Source organism: Buteo buteo, chromosome 7, assembly GCF_964188355.1.
Source record: "Buteo buteo chromosome 7, bButBut1.hap1.1, whole genome shotgun sequence".
In the NCBI taxonomy this organism is placed as follows: domain Eukaryota; kingdom Metazoa; phylum Chordata; class Aves; order Accipitriformes; family Accipitridae; genus Buteo; species Buteo buteo.
The window spans coordinates 46,860,239-46,884,622 of record NC_134177.1 but is presented as its reverse complement, the minus strand read 5'-3'; the positions used below and the strand labels follow the sequence as shown (position 1 = coordinate 46,884,622).

At 38.7% G+C, this 24,384-nt stretch overlaps 1 protein-coding gene across 2 annotated transcripts in view; it reads right to left on the bottom strand.

Annotated features, from left to right (window-relative positions):
* The window catches only part of PAFAH1B1 (platelet activating factor acetylhydrolase 1b regulatory subunit 1), a 37,730-nt gene extending 13,488 nt beyond the window's left edge, over positions 1 to 24,242 (bottom strand). Inside the window, exons 1-4 of one of the 2 annotated variants that reach the window (XM_075033101.1) lie at positions 24,049 to 24,242; positions 6,506 to 6,716; positions 4,018 to 4,102; positions 670 to 744 (exon numbers count right to left, since the gene is read on the bottom strand). In XM_075033101.1, coding sequence (XP_074889202.1) covers positions 670 to 744; positions 4,018 to 4,102; positions 6,506 to 6,537 — 192 coding nt within the window. In that variant the 5' untranslated portion in view covers positions 6,538 to 6,716; positions 24,049 to 24,242. Of the gene's footprint in view, positions 1 to 669; positions 745 to 4,017; positions 4,103 to 6,505; positions 6,717 to 23,791; positions 23,930 to 24,048 lie in introns of those variants that run through there. The other variant, XM_075033102.1, reaches the window with a different exon arrangement.
* Positions 24,243 to 24,384: the final 142 nt, after the last annotated feature.

Genomic DNA, 24,384 nt, shown 5'->3' with positions numbered 1-24,384 from the left:
AATCTACTACTGCAATAATTTTTTGTATCCCTGAGATGGCATGCATGTTAGCCAACAGCAGAGAAACTGAAGGTGTAATAAAACCTTAGATATATTAACTTTCACAATAGATAGGTCTTTATTGTTAGCACGCAGATTTGATTTTTTTTTTTTTTTTTTTGCTTTTAATATACTCTAGATCCATTGAAGCATTACTAAAAAGAGTTTTGTACTGTCCACTTGCAGTAGAATCACTTGCGCTAATGCACTGGAGTTAATGGTTTCTTCCCTTTAACGTAATGGCCAAAGACAACTGGCAGCACAGGTTTTTACCTTTCTAAACCAGTCAAGCCTTCTGGAGACAGCTATTCAATCTTTCCACTCACAAACTGCCTTAAGGCACCTCTTTTCCTTTCCAGCTTCAGAAACTGCACATGCAGTCCATAAACTGAAGTCAAGAAATTTTTATGAAGAAACTGAGAGGATGTCTCTGCTAGCACCAAGATAAGACAAAACATTTTCTACAACATAGTTTTCCTGACTCAAGTCCACAAAATTAATCTCTGAGGCATCATTTTCTAAACCCTGCATTTGTCTGACAAGGAAAATATGTAACATTCTGTTCAGTGACGAATGTTTGCTTTCAGTCATAACTTTCTATACAAGTAAATCCATCAGATCTCTACTTACCTTCTTTTGTAATCTTATAACAGATGTCCATTTTTTTTCCAGAAGACCAGCATACTTCTTATCTAACTCTTCATTCTGAGGAAAAGCATTTCAATAAATTAATAAATTCTAGTTCTAAAGCCTGCAGAAGTGTTTCAAAGGCAACATAAACAGCTCATTTTAATAAAAATCTCTTGACCACAAAAGGGGGATTCAAGAAAGACTACAATCAGTTTTACTAGTTAAACAATTTTAATAGCTAATTTTTAATAGCTACAATTTACATACACAGAAAACATTTTGAAATATATTTTTTAATTCAAAATACTGCAGCAGTACAGATTAATGATGCTGGATTCTGCAAATAAAATCCCCAAACTAGGGCTGAACTGTTATCTGTGCTGTTTTCTATCTTCATTACTTGAAAGCTTTTTAAGTGCTCTGCACATCTGAGTGTGTTGTGTCACATTTTGTTACAGGATTCCCCCCATCCCTCTGCCCAAATAACTCTTACAAAAAACAACAGCAGACAGCATGCACTGACTGCAAGGACCAAGACATATAGAACTGGTACTTAGTTTTTCTCAGACATAGCCTCCTTTTTCATATCTACCAAGTAGAGCATTAGGAACTAACAAACTCCTATCTTCAGAGTTAAGAGCGTGCTAGCACTATTACTTGTTAGCACAATGCACCTTTTCTCTCGTGAAAGCACACTGAAAATGGCAGTCAGCTGTCAGAGTAGTGTTACATATACTCCATCTCACTTGAAAACCAATTAGCACAAACTAACTCTGATTTTTTTTTAAAACTTGGTTATAGTTAATGTCAAATTACCACCATAATACTGCATTATTTTGTGCCACCTTGCCAAAGACAAGCTTTAAGTCCACTCTCCCTGGATCTCCAGTAACTGAAGCAGAAAGCAGACTACTACACCTGCCCTACTGAACACCACCTCATATACTGGAGAAATCAACACTGGTTTTGCAACTCTAATGAAACTTTAATGAAGAATAATTTTCTTCTGCTAAATATTTTTCTCCTTTGGGCTCTAAGGAATAGCTGAGGAGCAACAATGAACAGCTGATGTTATTGTAAAAGCCAGAGGATTACTCTCTTTTTTTGCCTCCCACCTATTAACACAAGAAAGAGGAAGAAAAGCAACACAGAAAAACAAACAACATCAGAGGCACAGAAGAGTAATTAAATGCTGCAAACTTTCCTTCTATGTACAAAATTACAATCTCATACTAGAATAATACTAAATTAAATGGAGAATAACAAAGGCATGGGGAAAATAACAATACCATGGCTTACTCCATAAAAGCTCTGAGGATTGGCTACCTCAGAGACCAGATGTTAACCTACTACTTCAGGGGCATTTGTAAAAGCTGGAGCTATCTGCAGGAATTATCAATACAAAAAAAGAAATCCCTCTTTGTACAGCTACACTTGAATCCTTCCAATTTACTGAAATAATTCCTGCCTTTAACTTTTTTTTTTTCATTTTAGTATAGCCCCATCCAATTCAGATTTTCTTGCAAGAAAGTCATGTGGAACTTCTAGCAACTGCATTTTCTATTTCCCTCAGGACCATGTAGCCTATTTAGATTGCCTTTTCAACCTTTGGGAAGAGAAGACTTAATTAGGTTGATAGATAAGGCAGATAAGGGAATGGTATTAGGATTTTCAATTACAAGTATGGTATTCAAATTTGTCATTTCTACTTATTTATTAGATACTGGAAGCAGATTGGAGAATTAAGTCAAACTTCATCCAAGCATTTTGGAAAAAGAATGATGCAAGATTTATAACAGAGAAAAGGCAAGGATTTATCAAAAGTCAGCACACGAGTTTACTACTCAATCCAGCTGTATCCAGAGAAACTTAAATTCAGATGAAATACACACCTCATATGCTAATAAGTGGCAAGTTTAAAAATTATACCAGGAATCATCTGTTACAAAGGCAAATCAACAGAATTAAGTTGTAAGAAATTACTTAAGTCACTAGCATCCATACAGTCTAACAAAATAGAGTTGCTTACCAGAGCTGATCAACTTATATTAACTATTTAGGCTTGCCCTCCTACTATACGGTTAACCAACTGGTGTGCAACAGTTTCAGGCAATGATTTAAACTACTGACCCAATTCCAATCACAAAATAAAGACTTCCACCATTTGCTCTGTATGATAAAGCAGAGGACAAAAGCAATTCTGTTTTGTCTTCTTGTTTCTTAAACATTACCATGTGAAGTCAGCCTCCAGAGCTGCACAGTCTTACACCATTTCAAGTCTGGTTACAAGAGAAGAGTCTTCAGTTTTCTAATTTTGGATTGCAGAAAGTTTATGCTTTTATGCAGAATTCCATGATAAGAATAAGCACAGTTAAGGAAATGAGTTACAGGGAGGGGAGGAGGAGATGGACACAACAGCAGGAAACAAATGCGTTAAATTAAACACATTCTTCTGAATATTAAGCACAGGATAGTTCAGGTTGGAAAGGACCTCTTGAGATCTTTAAGTCCAAACTCCCTGCTCAAAGCAAGGTCAGCTGGAGCAGACTGCCTAGGACTGAGTCCACTGAGGTTTTGAATATCTCTAGGGTCAGAGACTCCACAACCTCTCTGGGCAACCTATTCCAGTGTTCAGTCACTCTCACAGTACAAAAAAAAAGTTTTATATTATGTTCAAATAGAGTTTCCTGTGTTTCAATTTCTGCCCACTGGCTCTTGTCCTGTCACTAGCAGCACTTAGGAGAGTCTAGCTCTGTCATCTCACACCCTCTGATCAGATATTTATAAACAACGATTAGATCCTCCTAAGCCTCTTCTTCTCCAGGCTGAACAGTGCCAGCTCACTCAGCCTGTCCCCATATGAGATGCTCTAGTCCTACGTGGAGTTGCTGGAGTGAGTCCAGTGAAAGGCCATGTCTTTTTTTTTTTAATACCATCTTCTATCACCTTTCTTATACATTCACGTTGCCTTTTGTTAGCTTTGTTTTCTAGCAACTTTCATCTTTAAGTATCTAGGCCGTCCTAGGACCCTTAAAAGGCCATTACCGGAAAAACTCAGCATTGTATAGATGAGTGGTAGCTAGTGGTAGCTAATTAAAAAAATAAAAATAGGCCTAAGTCATTAGTTGAAGACAAAGGTAAGAGTTTTGCTCAGAAATCGCCAAGTCATCCAATGATTTTTTTATTTTACGGCAAGGCAATAAGCTGTATGATTTTATCACCTCCAGTTCTAAAACTACATGAGCTGATAGGTAGATAATAGATATAGATATTCAGAATGGATGCAAATGCCATAAAATTACAAACTCTTTACTTAAGATATAGACGAAGAATCTTGTTTGAACTCACCACATCTAACTCAGCTTCCTTTTTAAAAACCGAATATGCCTCTTCATAGCCATTAGAACGAAGGTAATCTGCTATTGCTCGATTTCTAAAAAAACAAAGAACAGTATCTTCAGCCACAACTCTGAATAAGAGTAGAACAATTGGTTTAGACATCTAAGTCTTCAATGCAGTACACCACCTAGGATTATTAGGTTTGTTAGAAGCCCAAGCAAATTTTATAAATACATTTGGCAAACAGATTTTGCTTCAAAATGTCAATAGCAGGATACACTTTCTATTTTAAGGTTTGGTGAAGAGGACTTTTTTTTCTTTTAAGTTATCAAACATTGGAGTAGTATGAGTATACTTATCAATCTGTATTGTACATAAAACCCACAGCATATAGAAAAGCGACAACCACATCTACGTATTAAAGTTGTTGCTTTATCTTTGAAGGAAAACTATTTTGGGTAGAACAGTTTAGGGCACAGAATTTTACTTCAGTTAAACTTGAATAAAATGCTCAGTTCAAGAGAACAAGTCTTAGCTTTGTTTTTCAGAATGACACAATAACTTCTAGTTAGATTACAGGAAGGGACACTGGCTGTGACCAAAATCTACAGTGCTTAAATTTTACATCATTCTTCAAAATATTCCACACTTTGACACGAGACAATTACCAAATTAATCTGTCTGGAACCTCTCTCTCAAGATAACATGCATTTGTTTTAGAACTACTCATAAAGTTTCAATATTATTCTAAGGCTTCACAATAAGCAGTCAGCACCTTCTTTTTAAGAGAACAAGACTAAGGAAACACTGCATTTTCAAAATTTACTTCAAATGGGTATTTTCAAGTTACACAACAAAGAAAGTTTGCATAAGAGAAGTAAGCTCATCAGCCTCCAGAAGGAAGCCTAGTTTTGTTTTCTTATTATCACTTACTTTCTTGGGAAGGGATCTGTGTGTGTATACATACATATACAGGGAGGTGGGGAGAAAATATATACATACTACAATATTTAAGTAAGCTGATACACAGATACTTTAAAAAAATCAGGTCAACTACACAAGGCATTCAAGAGAAAATTAATACCCTTTGGTAGCTGAAGAAAGAAGCAATAATGACTTTTTATTCTGAAAAGAATTTGCTTTTCACATGAAAATTCTTCCTGTGGCTTCCATCACATTCTTCTTTCCTGCCTTTTACACATATACAATCTCTCCTCAGACATTCAACTCTAAATATAACTCTGCATTCAAGCAGAAATTTCAAATTTCTCCCTGTAAACAACATATGCTAAACCAAAGTACTGCCTCCTCATCAGACCTCTTAAAGTAGATCCTAAGTCTCCGGTCATTTCCCATTTCCATTTGTAACAGTTCACTACTTCCATCTCCTCATTAACACATGTATTCTTTGAAGTTTTTGCCAGGAAAAAACTTCAGAGAATCGCAAAAAATAAAATAAAAAAAAAAAAAATCACAATCCTGAATGTTTAAACCCCAGAGCTTCTCCAACTCTGATGAACAGTTGTAAAAACCAAAATTTGAAGATAGCTTCTACTCTACTTTAAGTAGTAAAACAACTGTATTTAAGTATATGAAACAGAAAAGTAAAATGCATACTATATTTAATACAAAGGGGGTTGAATCATTACTGGAGACATGAAGAAGCTGTATTAAAAAAAAAACAGAGAGCTTACCACAGACAAGAGAGACTTCCATACTTTTAAAAGGAATAAAAAACTCCACAAACTCCATGTAAGTTTACAAAACTGGGTATCATGCAAGACATTGCCATGCTGATTGCTACCCACCACTCGCTCTTTCATGATTTATTACAGAAAAGAAAGCAAACTAAGGCATGGAACTTGACAGCCTATTCCTAGCCTTAAAATCTGGAAAGAATTCTGTATCTTAAATTGAATTAAGGTGGGTTTTTTTTGTGATTTTTTTTTTAATTATTCTTTTATTTGTTTGGTTAGGTTTTGGTTTCTTTTCTTTTTCCCCTTTAAATATACCCTCCATTTTAAATACAATTTAAGGAGTCAAAGAAAGATTGCAATCACAATGTAGCACATTCTCATCAGAACCTTATCTACATTCAGGAATGAAATAGCAAAAGTGTCAGAATTTACTCAAGATAAAAGTGGAATTCACAAATCAGTTTGAAGCATATATTGCTATGTGCTTGCTGCTTACTGTAACCCATTTATAACCTTGTGACTGAAGTCAAAACAAAATGGATAATAAATTATAGCAAATTTAAGAATTCATTTTTTATGCCATTAATAACTTTGAAATTGTATTTTCACCATTTCACAATTCTATTATCAAATACCCGTGGTTGCATCAAAAGTAAGAGTACAGAGATCTAAACAACAATACATGGTACTTGATCAGCATATGAGCAGAAACATTCCGAAAAATCTATTTAGAAGCAAAAGTTTAAATATTTAAAGTTTAATGAAAATGCAACACAAAATTAAAAATAATGATTCCTTACAGTTCATCTCGTTGCCTTTGTGACAGCACCATTGTGGCTGCGATGTCAGGTTAACGTGATTCAGCAGTGGTTGCCTCCTCAAGATCTAAAGTCTTAGGAACCCTGGATCCACAATTCAGTCTGCCACAGAGTGGCTTGAATCGAAGTATTTTTCCACACGTGAAATCCAATAGGAAATCCGGAGGCATTCAACAGAGAAGATTCAATCCATCTAGAAGGAAGAGAAAGAGACACCATTAATTTCCTTCAAATAAGCATTCAGTCCCTCTGGACTGACGTGAAGATTTCTGTACTCAGATTGAGACACCACTCTAGACAGAGCAAACTGACTAAAATTTTAAATGCAATTTTATTTTGCTAGTCTGGATTGTGCCCTTACAGCACATCTCCAATCTGGACTGAGTAGCCTGGAGAAACTCGTACACTTTCTTTATTCCCCCTCTTCCCACCATTACTCCTTCAAGAAACAGGGAGCTGAAGGAGACATCTTAAGTCACAGCCCAGTTCTAGTTTGCAGGCAACCTCATCACATTTTCTTGTGATGAAAGCAATTTAGGCCCACCATAAACAGCCTACTTTTTGCACTTGCTACTCCTATCAAAAAGCTACCCCCCAAAATCCTCTATTCTTAGGCTAGATTTTTTTATCTTCTGCAGGTTTCTTGCTTCAAACTAAACCCAGCAAGGTTCATTCAGTTAATTTTCAACACAAGCCAGAAATCAGCTAAGGCTCTCATATATCTTTCAAGCTTTGGGGGAGAATTTAAGGAAAGAAGAGAACACTCCAGAAGGAGACTATGGAAGATGCTATGGCACACTTCAGGCCATAACCAACATCATCAAGGCACACTCAGTTTGTCACTGTAGCTCATTCATGGCTTTATATCAGGCAGTTCTCTAGGATTTACTCAAACAGCATCTTTAAAGACTACAGCTATAATTCAGCATGTGAACTTTAATATAATTGTGTAACAATCCACCTGTAGACAAATTACTACTTCTATTTTAGTAACACTATCTGAAGAAGTTCCGAAGAACCATGTTCTAAAAGACAGTACTTGCCTTCTTTTCAGTCATGTATTAACATGGTTTACCTACAGTTAATCTTTTCTCATTCATATTTTGGGATACAGAAAATTTTTAAACAGATCTTCAATCTTATCAGAGTAGCACAATTACTATGGTGCAGAGTTACCACAAGCCCGTTACTTCAGCCAGGTTCAGACAGTGACTTGATCACTACACATCTGACAATGCAAGCTAATTCAGAATATAGCTGAAAGTTGACATATTCAAGATAGTGTTCAAGTCAGAATTTGTGCCTTTCACAAATTACTTATTTTTCCCTCCCACACTATTTAATATCTTCTTATTCAGTAAGATGACCTTCCATATTCTTAGTGTACAATCTACTTCAAGTGGACAGTTTTAATCTTCGTTAAGGCGACATCACCAAAATCATTTCAGCAGCGCTGCCTTTTGCTTTCTGCACTGCAGGTATTCTTTTTGTAAGCAACATTATGAAAAATGCTGAAGATAGCAGTTCTTGCATACCTGACAAGAGTCTGTATATAACACATAATTTACTCAAGCTGTTGGGCAAGTTTGACCAACCAGCTTTTAGCAACGAGATAAACTGAACACGATAATATACAGGAGACAGCAGTTGGGTTTTTTAAACTCTTACCAACTGCTTCAGGAAACACATGTCCCACTGCCTCTCCCCTACTGTTTCTCCACTAGACGTACAGGTACACAAGGTTCACTATAAAAGTTGGATAATTTCGGTAAGGGGCCTGTTGTAAACAAAGGCCTTTCTTATACGAAAAAATTAAAGAAAATACTAAGCTCGTATCATTAACGTCTACTTATCCATCACAGGGGATCAGGAGCTTGTTTCTAAACCTATCTAGGCTCTGCTGTCTGCTTCAAAATAAGCTTAAGTTGCAAGTTGCTTGTATTTCACTCTGCCGGTGGATTTTCCATGTCAAATGCTGTACACTGCAAGCCATTTAGGACAGGAGCACTCTAAACAGGCAAGACATTATTTAATTAGTTTGACCTCTTCCCTAATAGCAATTTCAGAAACAATTCAGTTGAAAACTGATAGCACAGGCTGCATCCTTTCAGAGAACAGAAACAAACATTTCACTTATTCTTGTCCCATACCTCGCTTCCTGACAGGTAAAGAGACAACCGGTTTTCAATAGACGCATCTCATTCACTACACAGTAGGAGTACCGCATACAAATTAATGGAAACTTAGTTAATATAAAAAACCCCAACAATTTATTGAAATGATCAGAAGAAGTGCCCTCTAGAGGGCAATGCTGTGATAAATTTAAGTATTGAAAAATAGAGGCTTATAATGGCTGAATCTCTGCACTTCAGTATGAACATAGCAACGCTTTCAGTAGCGATAAACATTGTGGAGAAGAACAAAATAAGGCATTTCTTTATACACAGAAGCACTGTTTAAAGCACTGAATAGCAGAACAAAAAGATATAAACTTCAAAAATCTGCTTGTAGTACTATCATGGTAAAAATCATGGCATTAAAACCAGAAGATGTTTTTTGTATTATGAACTACCACTAAGCAGTGAGCCTTGTAAATTCAGCATCAGTGCAGTTAAGTCCAGTAAAAATCACACTCCAATATTTTGTCACTGCAGCTAGCAGATGCAACTATAGTACTTGCCTAAAAATAACAGCAACTGTGTTTATAAGGCAATCCTTGACACGTCATCTAGTTAGAAAGGCTTTTTTTCCCCCTCAAATGTGAAGTAACCCCAGACTTCTCCTCCTATATCCCTAACACTTAGCAATACCTGGCCTGCACCATTGCTCTAACTCCGAATTGTTATTCGGAAACAGATCTTGGTACTAGATAAATTTCAACAGCTACTGGGCAAAGCAGCTTTTTCTGCTATTAGCAAATTACAGCTGATCCACAATAAATTACCAATCAACTGATCTATAGTATCTCGCTTCTCTGAAAAGTGTCTGTTCCAAGCACCTTTCTCAGTATTCCTGACTTTTTAACTACAAAGGCACCTGAATATAAGGCAAAGTATTTTTAGGGCAGCCTCCTTCATATATACCCTTTAACAAGAAACTAAACAAAACAAAAAGAATGAAAATAAACAAACAGAAAAAAACCCCAAACCCCACAAACAAACAAAAAACACGCAAGCAAAAATGTCAAAAACCAAAAAGCCCCAAAGGACCCAACTTTAATTATACACCTGTGCCACTTCTAGAAACAACAGAGAATGGATGAATATTGCCCATGTGCACTGCCTTTTCTCTAGCTAGAGAAGGCTTTGTGACATACAAAACTCAGTGGAGCAAGACTAACCAGTCCTCCTCCATTGCCTATCAAGGTTTATAGTCACCACTGTGTTACACACCAGCAAACAACCCCAGTAATGAGAGGAAGCAAGTGTTCAAAGAGAACCCTTGGGGGGGGGGGGGGGGAACCAAACAAAAAACAAAACACACAACCAAAAAACCAAACACAAAGAAACACCACCTGTTCATTACATCTTGCCTGAAATCAGTCATTTTTAATACCAGCAGCTTACTGTGAATAAGGTGGTGTCAAGACAGCGCTAGATCTTATTTGAAAGAAAAGATGTTTTTGTATGAAAATTTTCGTTTGTTCCGTATAAAGTACAGGAAAAAAAAAAAACCCTGAACTTAAATAGAGCCATCCATGGAGTAACAACTACTAATTAAATGTAAAACAGGATGTGCCTTTCATTAATAGCCCCACTTACATGGCAAAAAGTTTTAGTTTCTAACTTAAAACCTATTTGATTACATATCAATAGCATATATAAAAGCACTGAGTGGCAAACCTCTGCATATGTATGATATTGCAACAAAAGGGGGCTACAAGTGTTTTCAACAAGATCAGTTATCTTTATAAGCATTTTAAAAATGGGAGCTAGACTGGCTGAACACATAACACTGGAACAGGTATGACACATCAAATGTTTGCCTCTTACTCCTCCTGGCAGTACAGTATCTGCTCAGTTTTCTATAACATACAGGGGCGTGGTGGGAAAAGAAATATAGACATTACCCACTGAAGTTTAGGTAGGCTACTTCTTTATGAAGCAACAAAAACCATTCCAAAACTATATGTAACATCCTCCTCAGCTCCATTAACAGTAGCATATCCTCAACAGACAACTGCACCTCATCTCAACTGCTAACTTTTCCACTTAGCTAGAGATCAGCTTTTATACTTAGGACTGGTAGAAATGTCCAAGCAATAAGGATAAAAGAATCTAATTCAATCCTTAAGTGCTGTAGGACTGAAGAGTGGCATATCAAAGCATAATCTTTAAAAAAAAAAAAAATTAAAAAAAAAGACAGCCAAGAATCATCACAGGCCAGAAATTTTTCCCTACACAAGCTTCTAAAACATACAGAACTATTCAAAAAGAGCAACAAATCGGGCAGAAAAATCTGAAAAGCAGAAGAATCCCTCCTTGTAAGGGAAGGTAGAAACAGTACAGGTTCTTCTGACTTTCTCATAAAAAAAAAAAGTGGAAGACCCTCTGCCTCTTCATGTCTAAGAGCAACCTTTCATCTTCCTAAACTGGGATTCAGAGACTCCTTAGCTTCACCACATACAGCCTTTTGCTGGAGCCAGCTGCACTCACCACAAGCATCACCCACACTGCTCTGAGGACACATTTACTCCTATTGAAATTGCTTTGAGGCTCAGAGATTCTGCCTGACATGCATTTAAAGATGGTCCCACCTTGAAGGGTGACTACATACCTTTTGCAACTGCTTAAGTGTCAAGGCACCCAGCTGAGTCTAACTTCACACTTGAAGTGGACATTACAGATCTGATATTGTATAGGAACCACCCTCTTCCTGAGGGTGACTAAGACATCCTAACAATTCAAAAGACAGTTTCTTCTTCCTGACTTGAAACAGTAGGTCCTCATACTGATGTATATCAGCGTGGTTCAAGTGTTTCCTAGATTACTGGAAAACTTCACAATAACTTAACAAGAGAGACCTGCTAACCATTCATAAGAAGCACAAATAGCAAAATGAAACAGTTTCAGCTATATTTGTTAGCTCTTTGAGACAGCTATATAGTAGGTATTCAAAGCACAATAGCTGAACAGATATAGTCAAAGCAATGAGGTAGGGAAAAAAAAGAAATCACTTTCAGGCAAGAGATAGCCAGAATTCCCCTCAGTTCATAATACTCGTACTGATAAATGATAAGCCTTGGCTCGTGTATTTCTATGATAGTGTTCATACCTGCTTCAGGAGACGTTTCTGCTTATCAGAGTACACTGGATGCTAAAAAGTACTAAAATTTGGTTTGAATACATATGTCTGGTAAAGACTCTGTGCCCTGAATTTGACATTTAGCTTTTATCTATTTCAAGCTGATCATCTACTTTGCAAACCTACAATGAGACTAAACAGAAGTTTTCAAACACACTTGAAGACAGAAGTTTCAAAAATCAAACACAGCCTTCTTTCTTAGTTTTAACTACTAAAATATTGTTTCTGGACTTAACTCTTGATTTCTTGATTACTGCTGGTAATTACTGCATAGATACCCATAGATACCACAGTTCATCCAAATATTTTAGAGCAGGATGGAAGTTTTGTTATTTTTTCTGTTTCACCTAAGCCCTTTCTTTTACTGTTAGCAATTGTAGTAACTCATTACTACAGCTTTAATCAGAAGGTTTTATCTCTATGTGGCAGGGTACCATTCAACTCTTTCAAAGTAACACATATATTGTAATATGACAAAACTGAAGCCATAAATACGGAGGTCAAAGAAACCATCAGCTATGATAAAAATCATACCTTCAGTAAGATGCTACATTGGTCCCTGCAAGGTATTAGTTCAGTGAGGGATTTAGCATCCCAGAAAGAATGAGGGCTTTTGTCCTTTAAACTGCCTTATGGGAATCACACCATGGGAAGGAACTGTACTCGGTGCTTACCAGCTGCCAGCACACAACAACCAAGCCTATTAATTCCTCCACTAATGTTGCCATCAACAAGGTGTTTCACATTAAGTTCTTATGAAGCCCTTCCAAATCCAAGCATTTTCATAAATGTATCCTGAGATACCAAACTCTGCCATCACAACCAACTTATCTTCCTCAGTATTTTATCAGCAAGATCAGTTCAAGGTTCTCCATTGTCTTTCCTTTGCTGTCATCAAGTGTGTCAAAAATACTGCTTGGGCATCAACACCATAAACAAATCACTGAAATAGCTCAATAGACTAACAATACCCATTTCTGCTCTTCAGAAAAAGTTAGAGTAAAAATCACTCCCAGTTGAGATATGATCCATCTAAATTGCAGTTTAGCAAGTTAAACAGTTACATATTTTATTAGAAACAACATATACACCAGTAAACATAAATTACATAAATGGGAAATAACGTTTGTCAAACATCTTTCATTCTGGACGTACGCTTGCTTTGCTAGACTGAGTATGCCTCTGCAGTATGAGCAAGATCCAATCTAACATGCCTGCATTAGGATCAGTGCTCTCCTTTCACTGTGAGTGACTATGTTACACAGCAAAACCATCTGTATCAATGCCTTGTTGACTGGCAGTGGTCTGCTACCATAGTAATAAGGTTTAAGAAAATCTACACAAACATCAAGTAGTGACATACAGACAGAGAGAAGCAAGCTATTCCAAGTTCATTGTGAACCAGTATTCCTTGCGGATGTTTGTAGGTTCCAGCCAGATTTTTAAAGTCACCTCAATAAAGCTGCAAAGACTAATGTAGAGAAAGATGTATTACATTATAAGGCCTCTACAAGTTTCAGAAGTTCACTTTTACAGGCTTCTTTCACAGCCTAAGTTACTCTGATTACTTAAGCCAGGGCTCCCGTCATCAAGAAAATCCTCATCAGCACCATGACGAAAGATGGTCTCCCCACTGGAACTCCAGGCTCAAAATCTTTATCGTTCTGGTAATTTAAGTCCTCAAGCCTACAGAAACATTTGCTTACCAGCCACTACAAAAAACAGTCAATCAGTCTTAATATGTTCTTAAGCACTTTTCCTATCTCCTGTAATTCCTACAGGCACATGTGTCCCTCCCATATTTTATTTTTTCTCTCTTAACTTTTGAATTTTTATGACTTAAACCAAGAAAATCACTTTCAACATCATTCCTTGGTTCACAACATCGGCAGCAGCAGTAAACAGTTAATACATCAGCACCACCCCGAGTTCACCCTGCTGCTGCTGTCTAGCAACCTAACAACCACTACTAACCAATCTGTTATTGCAGATCTTGGAATACATGCTCATAGCTCCTCCAGGAACTTAAAAATAAATTAACTAAATTTCTGCAGTTTTAATGACCGTTGCTTAGGCTCCATAAACAGTCTTTCCCACAAAAACACAAGCTACGTACACTGAACACGTAACTGTAGCTCATTATATCCAAAATTAGAAGACCTAGATGGCATAAATTACAGAGCAAATGTATTAGCAGATACAGACCAACACCATTCAACACTGAAAGCTTATCAAAGAGCTGTGCACAGCTATGCTTTAAGAATAGTAAATTTTTGCGCCTTTTTTTAGAATCCTGATACCTTTATAAACTCAACTACAAGACCATTTGTTTTCTAAGTATTACTATGACAAAATCATGTATTTAATAATCTTCTACAAGAATGTTTCTCTGAAGGAGACAAAATCTGAGATCATGTTCTCAGACTGTCAGGTTAGGCACACCTAATACTAAGCACTTGGGTATTAAAAAGGCATATAAGCCATTACAAACACAAGGAACACACAACTGGGTCCACATTATTAAATCAATTAGAGTTCTAGATTGCAAATTGAGATTTAAATTTGAAGCTGAATTTGAGCAATCATTTAAAGTTCCAACAACCTGTGTAAAACTCAAGACAGTCTTGAATGTCCAGCCACATGCTACCAGCATTCAAGCTGTTTCTCTAACACATTCTACTGTTCTTAAAAGATGATTTACCTGGAAGAAAACTCCTTATGTTTTCTTCTGAGTTTGTTAATGTATCTGAAATCCTAGTTTAGTTAGCTTCCTCTCTTCAGGTAATTTTTCAGTCCCAATGAAAGGCAAGTCACCTATGAAGTGGTAGCAGAGACCAGAGCCACCAAAAAGACTAACTGAATTGATACAATCAGAACTAAATTCCACAATGCTTTGAAGTGGAGACCATCCATAGAAACTCTTGTTGCATTGTCTCTTGCTACAAGGCTGGCACATTAGTTGGGTACAAAGTTTTTCAACAGTGTATCTTGTTTCACAACATACTAACAAGAGGACTTAAAGTGGTTATTTGTGAGTATTTGCAGGCAATTAGAGCTACAGCCCTTTACAGGAGAACTAGATTAAATGAATTGTTCTCTTATACCTCTAGATTATACTGCTAAATTCTAGCAAGTATATAAAAACACTTCCTTTTAATCTAGACTAACTTTTAAATTGTCTGATTCTATTTTAAACCCAGTAAGGAAAAAGCTGCTTTATCAAACTCAAGCCACAGAATAGGACAACTCTTACCACAAATGTACTCTAGAAACAGATTCCATAGAAGATGCCATTTAAATATGAATCTAATTAAAAAGCGAAGTAACATCCGTATTTCTTGAGGATAACAACTATGACCTGAAAAGGTTTCTTACAAATCTGTCTCCATCTATCCATGGGAAAGAAAAACAGTAACAAGTAAAATAAAACATCCAGTTCCTTTCCCTCCCCTTCACCTCACCCTCAGTTACAGAAGAAAAGCACATATACAGTATAATCACAAGAGAACAGCCATGCAGCTCTTCTTACAGTGTGGCAAACACACCTTATCCTAGAAAAGGTCAGAATTCATCACCTGCTAAGCCGGCAGGGATGAGTTGAAGAATACAAGAAAGCTACTCATTTATGAGCTGGGCTAATCTTTTTTCCACTTTTCAGCCTACATCAGTAAAGCTAACTGAAGGATTATGAAAAAGTGAGCTCCAACAACTATCTTATTTTGGAAAAAGAAAACAAAAAACAAATCTGATCTGAATTACAACTCTGAGCCTTATTTTTAATTCACATGTTTAGTAAGCCTGTTATTCTGCAATTAAATGAAGTCTTAAAATGCCCATAGGTCTTAAACACAAATGCTTTGCCAAGTATATCAATATAGTATTTCATGCAATACAGCATTTTGTGCAGTGTTTGTTCACATTTTGCAATAAGTTACCAAAAGTATTTTCCATTTGAGTTGAAGGTTTATCAAAGCAAACATATTTTTAACACAAAAAATTCAGAAGTCCTACACCTGTTTTCTTATCCATTTCACCTACTTTTACAGGTTAATTGAATTGACTTTACTAACCTGATACTGTAGTTTACTTCTGAAAATAATTCAACAATAAATCCATGGGGAACTAGAAAGTAATCTATAGCAGGTCAGATATAGTGCCTACGTTCCAAAGACTTGGAATGCAGGTTGTAATTATATTTAAAAAAAATAAACCTAAGAAATGTCATCAAGATGCTATAAACCAGGAGCAAGTTAAGTATACTGCATGTTCCCTAAATAAATGCATTTCTGTCCTAATTAGAGATGTGCATTTTGAACTAGACTTATATGACCATCTACTTTTCCATATTATTCCACGTTATAATCACTACTTAACAGATCACTGGCAGTCACTATCTGCCTTTAGGACTGTAAAACAACAAAAGACATTTTTGGTCTTGTTACCTTCCCATGCACCAACACTACGTGACTTTTCAATGCATTTGGACCAAATTTGCTAGAAAAATACTTTTTGGAGAAAAGAAGTCTTTAAATTAATTCAATCTTGACATTGATCCTCCCTCTATCACTTCAGTTTTGCAATTCTGACAGAAGCATGATACAATTAACTCTCAGGAGAAACATCTCAAGCACATAGTCACTACATGCCATTTTAATGCCTTTAAGCTTCTTCCAGGTCAGAGCTCACATTTGTAGTCTACATGTAGACTTTGGTAGAAAACAAGTGAAAACATCCTTCTTCTAGCGTGCCTGTTCAGTTCTGTGTGAAAATGCAGGTAAATTTAACTACCAATAAATGAACAACCTAGAAAAAAGCAGGCTGCAGTAGAAAACAAACCTTTAAAACATGTGAAAAAGTTTTGGACACAGAACTTGTTATGCTGTTGTTTAGTACATTGTGATAGTGATATGACAGCAAGACCTGAATGATTTTTTGGTCAGACATGGGTTAGTGAAATTGGGGGGTAGGGGTGTGTGTGTGTGTGTGTGTGTGTAGAAGAACGGGATTGAGGGAGGAGGGTTAGTGTCACAGTGGGCTGAAGTAGTATAAGCTGCTACTCCAAACTTGTTCAGAGAAATGCACAATGCACATCATGGTTTATCTGGATGACTTCAGCAAGACATTTTTCAAAATCATGTTTGCTACGTCAAATAATACATACACATTTTGTCATAGCAATTCTAGAACACTGTATTTAAGCTACTTTCTCTTAGCCACCAAGGAAGAGTGCATGTACTCGGAATAGTTTCTTACGGTTGGTCAGCAGTCATGCACTGGATTTGAACTTTGTGCTTTTCAGTTCTTACCCCCATACTTGTCTGGCTTGAAGAATTAACTAATAGACTTACAACTATAAAGGAGGTCACAGGACTATATCCAAATTTAAATATTTCATTATTAAACTGTCTGTTGTATTGGAAATGTGATGTTAACAAAAATGATTGTGAATTGATTAAATTTATATATGAAAAACATCTGGAAGGAAACTTGAAGGAACACCTATGTTAAAGCTTTAGAAACAGGAGAAGATCAAAATCACAAAGAAATCCAAACAAAAATTCAGACAGAGCTTCCACTCTTCAAATCATGAGAACACTCTGTTGCTACTTTAGCCATTTTCAAAGCTTGTTGACCAAAATGGCTCCAGCATCCCTTCTCAGAATCCCTGTATCTCCTATTTGTTTGCCCATGCAGCAACTCTCCTGCTGGAGAGAGTAAGTGCTCTGCCTCGAGGAAGGTCCCTCATCTAAGCCAAGAGAGCAGAAGACAAACACAGAATTACTTCTTTTACTGCTGAAATGGAAAACACTTTTCCATGCAGAAGCAATGTCAGGTAACACAATACAGGGCCAAGAAAGACCAGACACTAGGCAGCAGACCACGTTATTCACAACTATCTTAGCACTCATTCTTTTGATGTATAAATTTGTGATTGTGATGTGCTGCGGTACTGGAAACTATCTTCCATAAGTACTCATCCCAGCCTTATAACCTTTTTCATGGTTTTGTCACCGTAAATTCCAAGTTTGCTGGAATAGTGTTAGCTATTCACAAGATTTTATTACAAAAATGGCATGCGTGATGTTCAAACTTTAACCCCATCCTTACTGTCTGCTGCAGATGACTACTAGCATCGGAGCTCCTCTGTTAAGCTTCCCCCAACCCAGTTTGTGCTTGCTGCCTACAAATCCAGATGAGTGAGAACCAAAAAATTCTACCATTACTGATTTAATAGACACCATCTGTTTCAAAATACATATACACGCTCACATTAATGACATGAACCTCTTAATAGAACGTAAAGACACTAACATTTAAATAAACAAAATTGTTTAGCAGATCTTTTTCTTTGCCCCCCATAACAGGTGAATCAAGCACAAAACGAACCGCCAACATTGTTTCTTTATGGAAGAAACAGTCATTTATCCACAGGTAAACAGGCTAGATGTTTCTAACTGATTCTCCTCTAGTCTTAAAGAAGGATAAACTTAACACCTTTGCTTTAGCATTAAGCTACCTCCATGCAGAAAAACAAGGCAGAGGCAATCTGCGGTGGGCGGTGGGGGGGGAGACTCGTCTAATTAAACCAAAAGAACTTAAGATTTGTGGAGCACAATAGGAACAATTAACATTGATACAAGAGGGAAGGTACACATAATCTCAATCATGAAGGCCACTGTGCTATCTCAGATGTAAGCTAGTATGGCATCATGCCATAAAAAGTTACCTTTAGCCCTACCTCAAAGGAGGTATGCCAGCTGACTCACCAGCAAGCACTGGAGAACAAGAGGTGCTTCAGAAAAGCATATCTTACGAACTCACTCAAGAGGGACCTATTTAACAACGGATCTGAGAAAATTACAGGACAGACATTTGCTGCAGCACCACCTATAAACCTCAACCATGATGGATTGTCTTGTAACTGGAAATACCTTTTCAAGACTGCAGCAACTAGTTACCGGTTAAAAATATCAGACAAGTCTTCCAGAATCAACAGAATCACAACCACAAAGATGTATTTATTACATTTATTTAATCCCAATCCTTATCCAAAAGTCCATAAACAGCCAAGTCAAACTGCTGGGCTCTCTCAGAAGCAGTACCAATAAGGAAGAAATGGCTAAAGTACTTCTAAATGTATTAACTGACAAGTACTTTGAATTCATAATGTTGATTTTTTTTTATATAGTTATGCATGCATCAGTGCTCTTGATACTGCTTAGTATGACAATGCTGTGCACACATGATTTGCTTTCAAGAGGACTGTATGTTTATAGTACTGATGAAATGTATCACAGCATACACTTATTTTGTAACATTTTTCTTCGAAATTTCCTTAACACTACATGCCAGCATGAAGTGGTATGATAGGTGGCTTCCATGACAATGAACTAAAAGCAAGATAGCCCAAGTCACACCTATCTAATCCCCTAAAGAGAGAGCATGAGCTTAAAAAAAAAAAAAGAAAAAAGAATGAGCTTTTAAACGTGCTGAATGAGACAAGCATTGCCTCATTCAAGTCCTGCCTCATCGACTATTTAGAAGAAAAGGCCCTTCTTTAAACAACTAAGATAAGATACAAGTTGGATATATACATCTACTGGGGCTAACCTGCAGTACCTATCAAGTTTGCCAGGTTAAAACTAGAAATAAAGTATTCATTAGATAAAAATCATGGCTCTTTCAAATGTTTCTAATATATAATACTCATCAGTAGGTTTCAAAACATGGTAGGAATGAGGAAAAGCATTGTTCTAAAATAACTGTAATACAAGAAAAACAGACATTTACCTCAACCTAAGCTAAGGGCACCACAATGAAGCTGACATAATACAGCTACAGCTCAAATCACACCACTGCATTTTCAGCAATGGCACAAGCCTTCCATGCAGAAGATGACCATGTGTGCAGTCCTGCTAACTTGGACAGCATTTATAGTAAGAGTTCTGAAGAAATACCTTTATGTACTTGAAAACTAGTTTTAAACAGGTCAGGATTGTGTCTTAGTGTAAATGCCTATTTTTAAAAACTTAAACTGAGGTGTAACCTACTCTGTCAGGCAGATCAAAAGACAAAGCAACATCACCCATTAATAAACACCTATGCTCACAACACCCAAAAGCCACATTAGGAGCCCTGTTTTCCTTGTGTCAGGTAATAAAGTAGCTCCTGAGAAAGCCATTCAACCCAGGCAAGGCTTAATCAACTGAATACATTTTTAGTAGACAGATTGTTCTGCCAATGATATTTAGGCTCTTATAAAAAGGGGAAAGAAGAGACCAGCTGCAACTTCATTAGCAGATCTGCATGTATAAACATAGTACATAATTTACTACTTCTCTATAGTAAATCTCAGAAGAAACCCAGAACCATTTTGATTAACACACACAGCTCTGATACTTGGGAAATATCCTCAATTATCATCACAAATCACATGTTATAGGCTGGAAACTCCCCACACCCTATATGACATCTGAAATTATTATTTATTAATAATAATTACTGATTTTTATTGTCCTATTGATTTCCTAAATTTAGGCCTAAGCAGTTGTTCTTTTCAGGCTGACCAGTATTTCAGTGTTCACTTCACAGACATTTCAGCAGCCCTTCCACAGTCTTTGCCTTTAGTTTACAAAATGGGCCTGAAGTTCACAAAAGCAGGGTAAAACTGATTGAAACAAAACTATTCAAAAGTTGCTCCCCTTCATACTACCGTAATTCCAGCCACTCTAGTTCATGAATACCAGAAGCAGCTACAGGGGGTTGAAAATAAACTTTGTAACAAACATACACAGTATATATCTGAGCTATAGAGAGGCAGGGGTTTTCCAGCTATTGTTTGCCCAGAACATTTTACAAGAGGGTACAAACACATTTTAATTAGCACTGATGGGATTTGGTTATAGAGTTCTTGAAGACAGACAAGGTTGGAGAGTTGGGCAAGACAGTCAACAGATGTTAATTCAATAGCTGTCCCATTGATAGCAAGTTGGATAGACAAAAAAAGTTGAGAGCTGACAAAGAATACAAACTGAGCACTCAAGGCTGGGTGGAGCATCGGAAACAGTACAGGCAGAAGAGTCAGCAATACACACAATACAGACCTCACATACAGTCATAAAGGTAAGTATTAATGCCTTTTTTTTTTTTTTTTGTAGAACAGAAATTAACAAGTTACTCCTGTACAGAAAGTAACTGCCATCACTTCAAGGACAAAACTCAACCAAAGTTATAAGGAGGCAAGTATTTTACGGGATTCTTCATTGCTCTTAGCCTGGATACGTTTTTAGACACAGCCATTTAGTGAACACATCCATTGAATCCTGTAACATTTACTCTAAGTGAATGAACTACATCTTATAAAAAGCCACTACCGTTTAATTTAATTTTGGGCACATTAAAACCAAACACAGTCTCATCTGTGGCCATCTACCATCAAAAACTGGACTCCAGAACTGAGACAGACCCAAGAAAAAAGCAAAACCTCAACCTGCTTCAGAATCATTCATGTTCAGTGTTGTACTTGCTCTGATCAACACTGAATTCAGGTGGGAATGCCATGAGCCACATCTGGAACATGAGAGCACTTCTATAAGCAGCCCTTTCTAGGTGCTTCATCTGATCCCTATTGTATTCCCCAAATCCTTTGTTCTAATGCCTTTCCTACACAACTTTAAGTCTAAGCATCAATATTACCCCCACGATGCAGCAGTACCCAAGTGGTACAGTAATTCTGTTACAGAGCCATATTGTTAGAAAGGGCTTCCAAAACCTTGAGACGTTATTTTATATGAACTCAGCACATGAAGAAAGGTAATACAATCAAGTCCATATACCAATAGGAGTTACTCTACTGTGGTCACCAGAGAAAGCAGGGATCATCTTCTCTTGTGCGTCCACCCATAACCCAGTCTAACCAAGAAGTTACATGAACAAATAATAGCACTAAGCAACAATACAGGAGGTTCTCTGTATTTCAAAGATCTCGTGTGTAAAATACCTGCACAAAAATTACAATTCTTATCAAAAGTGTAAATAAAATAAATTCAACAAGTGAGAATCTAAGTCGATAAATTGGTTATCAGACAAAAAAATTCCGGCTTTGCAACAGTGACTGGTCACTTCTCACTGTCAGACAAATCAAGATCCACCCTGCAGAAAAATAAGCCTCAAAACAGAATGCGAGATTTGTTTCATTTCAGAAGGTTCCTGCACCATTAGATTCTTCCCTAAAGAAGAGACTTCATTGTTACGGCAATTAGTATTCCTCCACCCCAGCAAAGAAAAAAAAAAAAAAGCTATGAAAGGGTAATCTAGCCATTTCGCAGCTTTGCCTCCTTACTCCACCCAGTCTCTTCTCTGCTCAATGGCTGCACACAGCATCCATAAACATGGTAATATCAAAAGAAACACACAAAAAATGAGATCCCTAAGAATAAGCTAGAAATTTGCAATAAATCTGTTTAAAAATATTTTCTTTGTTTAGTTCCCTAACATAATTTTCCTATTTAACAAAATGACTCTACGGGCAAATAACATTTTGATAGCAGACCCTCCCTCTTCCGAAAACCAGCCGAATGCTGCACAATCATTTACGAAATGATCACCACTGAATGTAGGTTCTTTAACCCTCATCTCCTAATACTATAAACAATACTGCCACAGGAATATACACCTAAAAGAATCTCCACATAAATACATAATTCAGCCAGGTCAATAAGCCCAAATATTTATTTACAGTAAAACAGTGTTTATTAAAGATTTTAAATATAGCTTAGATTAACCTTCCACCATCCCCTGGTTAGGTAATTCATTATGAATTGACTTGACCTGCAACAACCAAGCCCTCTGCTGCAGCACTATCTGCAAGGAAATTTTACCAGTGATACTACGGCAAAGAAAGGGAAGGTGTCACATCATTATTGGTATTAAAGGTCAAGTTTAATTGCATCCACCTTAAACAACAACAAAAAAACCAAACCCTCACACCCACAGAACTGACTAAACCCTAAACTTTTTAAGGGAGGCACCACTCCCACCCCCCAACTTCCATCAAAAGCCCTGCCTGCGTATAACCTCCTGCTGAAACAAAACCTCAAGAGTAGCAATAAAGAGAGCATTTTAGCAAACTCGACTGCTATTAAAAGGTCTTCAAGGAAAGTCTGTGCAACTGTAGACAACCGGGCAGCGATATGACCCCAAGAAGGAGAGATTAGACCTCCCTCCCTCCCTCCCCCGTTTTTACTGCAGCTGGTTCTGAAGGTCTGAGCCACCTCCTATCAATGCTTTCCCTGCTAGATCACTGCAGGAAAACAGGGTGGATGTGAAACAAATTCTTAAAATAACACCTACTTCTTTCCCTTGAATTACCAATTCTCGTTTTGTTTTCTGTGCTGCGGCCGACTCTGGATATCTGGGCCACCTCCTGACAAACGCCTGCCTTGCCCTCGGAGAGGACGGGGGAGAGGAGAACAGGAGGAAACCCTCCAGGAGGAATTCGGGGAAGGGATGCTGGGTATCCTCTCCGGCACACACACACCGGCCTCCTCGCCCCAGACTATTTTTTCATCATTATTCGCCTCTGGCCCACCGCCTCCTCCCCGGTATCTTGCTAAGTCACCAGAAGAAACGAAGCGGCCTAAAGGGGTGGGGAGGACACGAAGGCCGGGAGAGCCGGAGCCCACCGCAGGGGCTCCTCTCCGCCTCACCCCACCCCGCTCCCTTGTCTGGCCCACTCCTCCCCCGCGCCCTGTTTTCCTGCTAAGTCACCGGCAGCCAGGACGGCCGCCGAAGCCCGGGAAGGGCCGGCGGAGAGGGGAGGGAACGGCGCCCGGCGGCCCCCACCCCACCCCAACCCTACCCCACCCCACCCCGCCGGGGCGCGGGGACCGTCCCCCGCCTCGCCTGCCTCCCTCCCGCCCCGTCGCCCTGCCTCCCCCGCCTCCTCCCCGGCTCCCTCCTCACCAACGGGCGCGGCCGCCATTTTGAGAGCGAGCCGGAGAGAAGGAGGGAGGGGGCAGGAGGGAGAGCGGAGGGCGGGGAGCCGAGGAGAGGAGAGGAGGGGGGAGAGGAGAGGAGAGGAGAGGAGGCGAGGAGAGCCGCGCCGGCCGCACGGCCCGCCGGGCCCCGCCGCCAGCCGGGACAGCCTCCCGCGGGGGGCGACGGCGGCCGGGGGAGGGAAGGCAGGCAGGGAGGGAGGGGAGGCGCGGCCCCGGCCTTACCCGAGCCGCCGCTTCGCTCTGCTCTGTGGGGCCGGCGCCGCCCGCCTCTCCCATTCACCGGTGCGGCGGGGCGGGACGCGGAGGAAGGGGGTCCGGGGAAGGGGAAGGGGGGGCGTCCCGGAGGCTCTCGCCGCTCAGCACCGCTCCGCTCCGCGGTCTGTCAGTGGCGCCCCGGCCGCCAGGAGGGAGGGAGGGAGCGGCGCGGCCCGCCGCGCCACTGCGCATGTGCGCGGCGGCGGCGGCGGCTGGAGGAGGGGGAGGCGGCGGGGGGGGCGGGGCCAGCCGCCCGCCGGCCACCATCTTGGGAGGCTGAGGCGTAAGGGCGCCGGTCCCGGC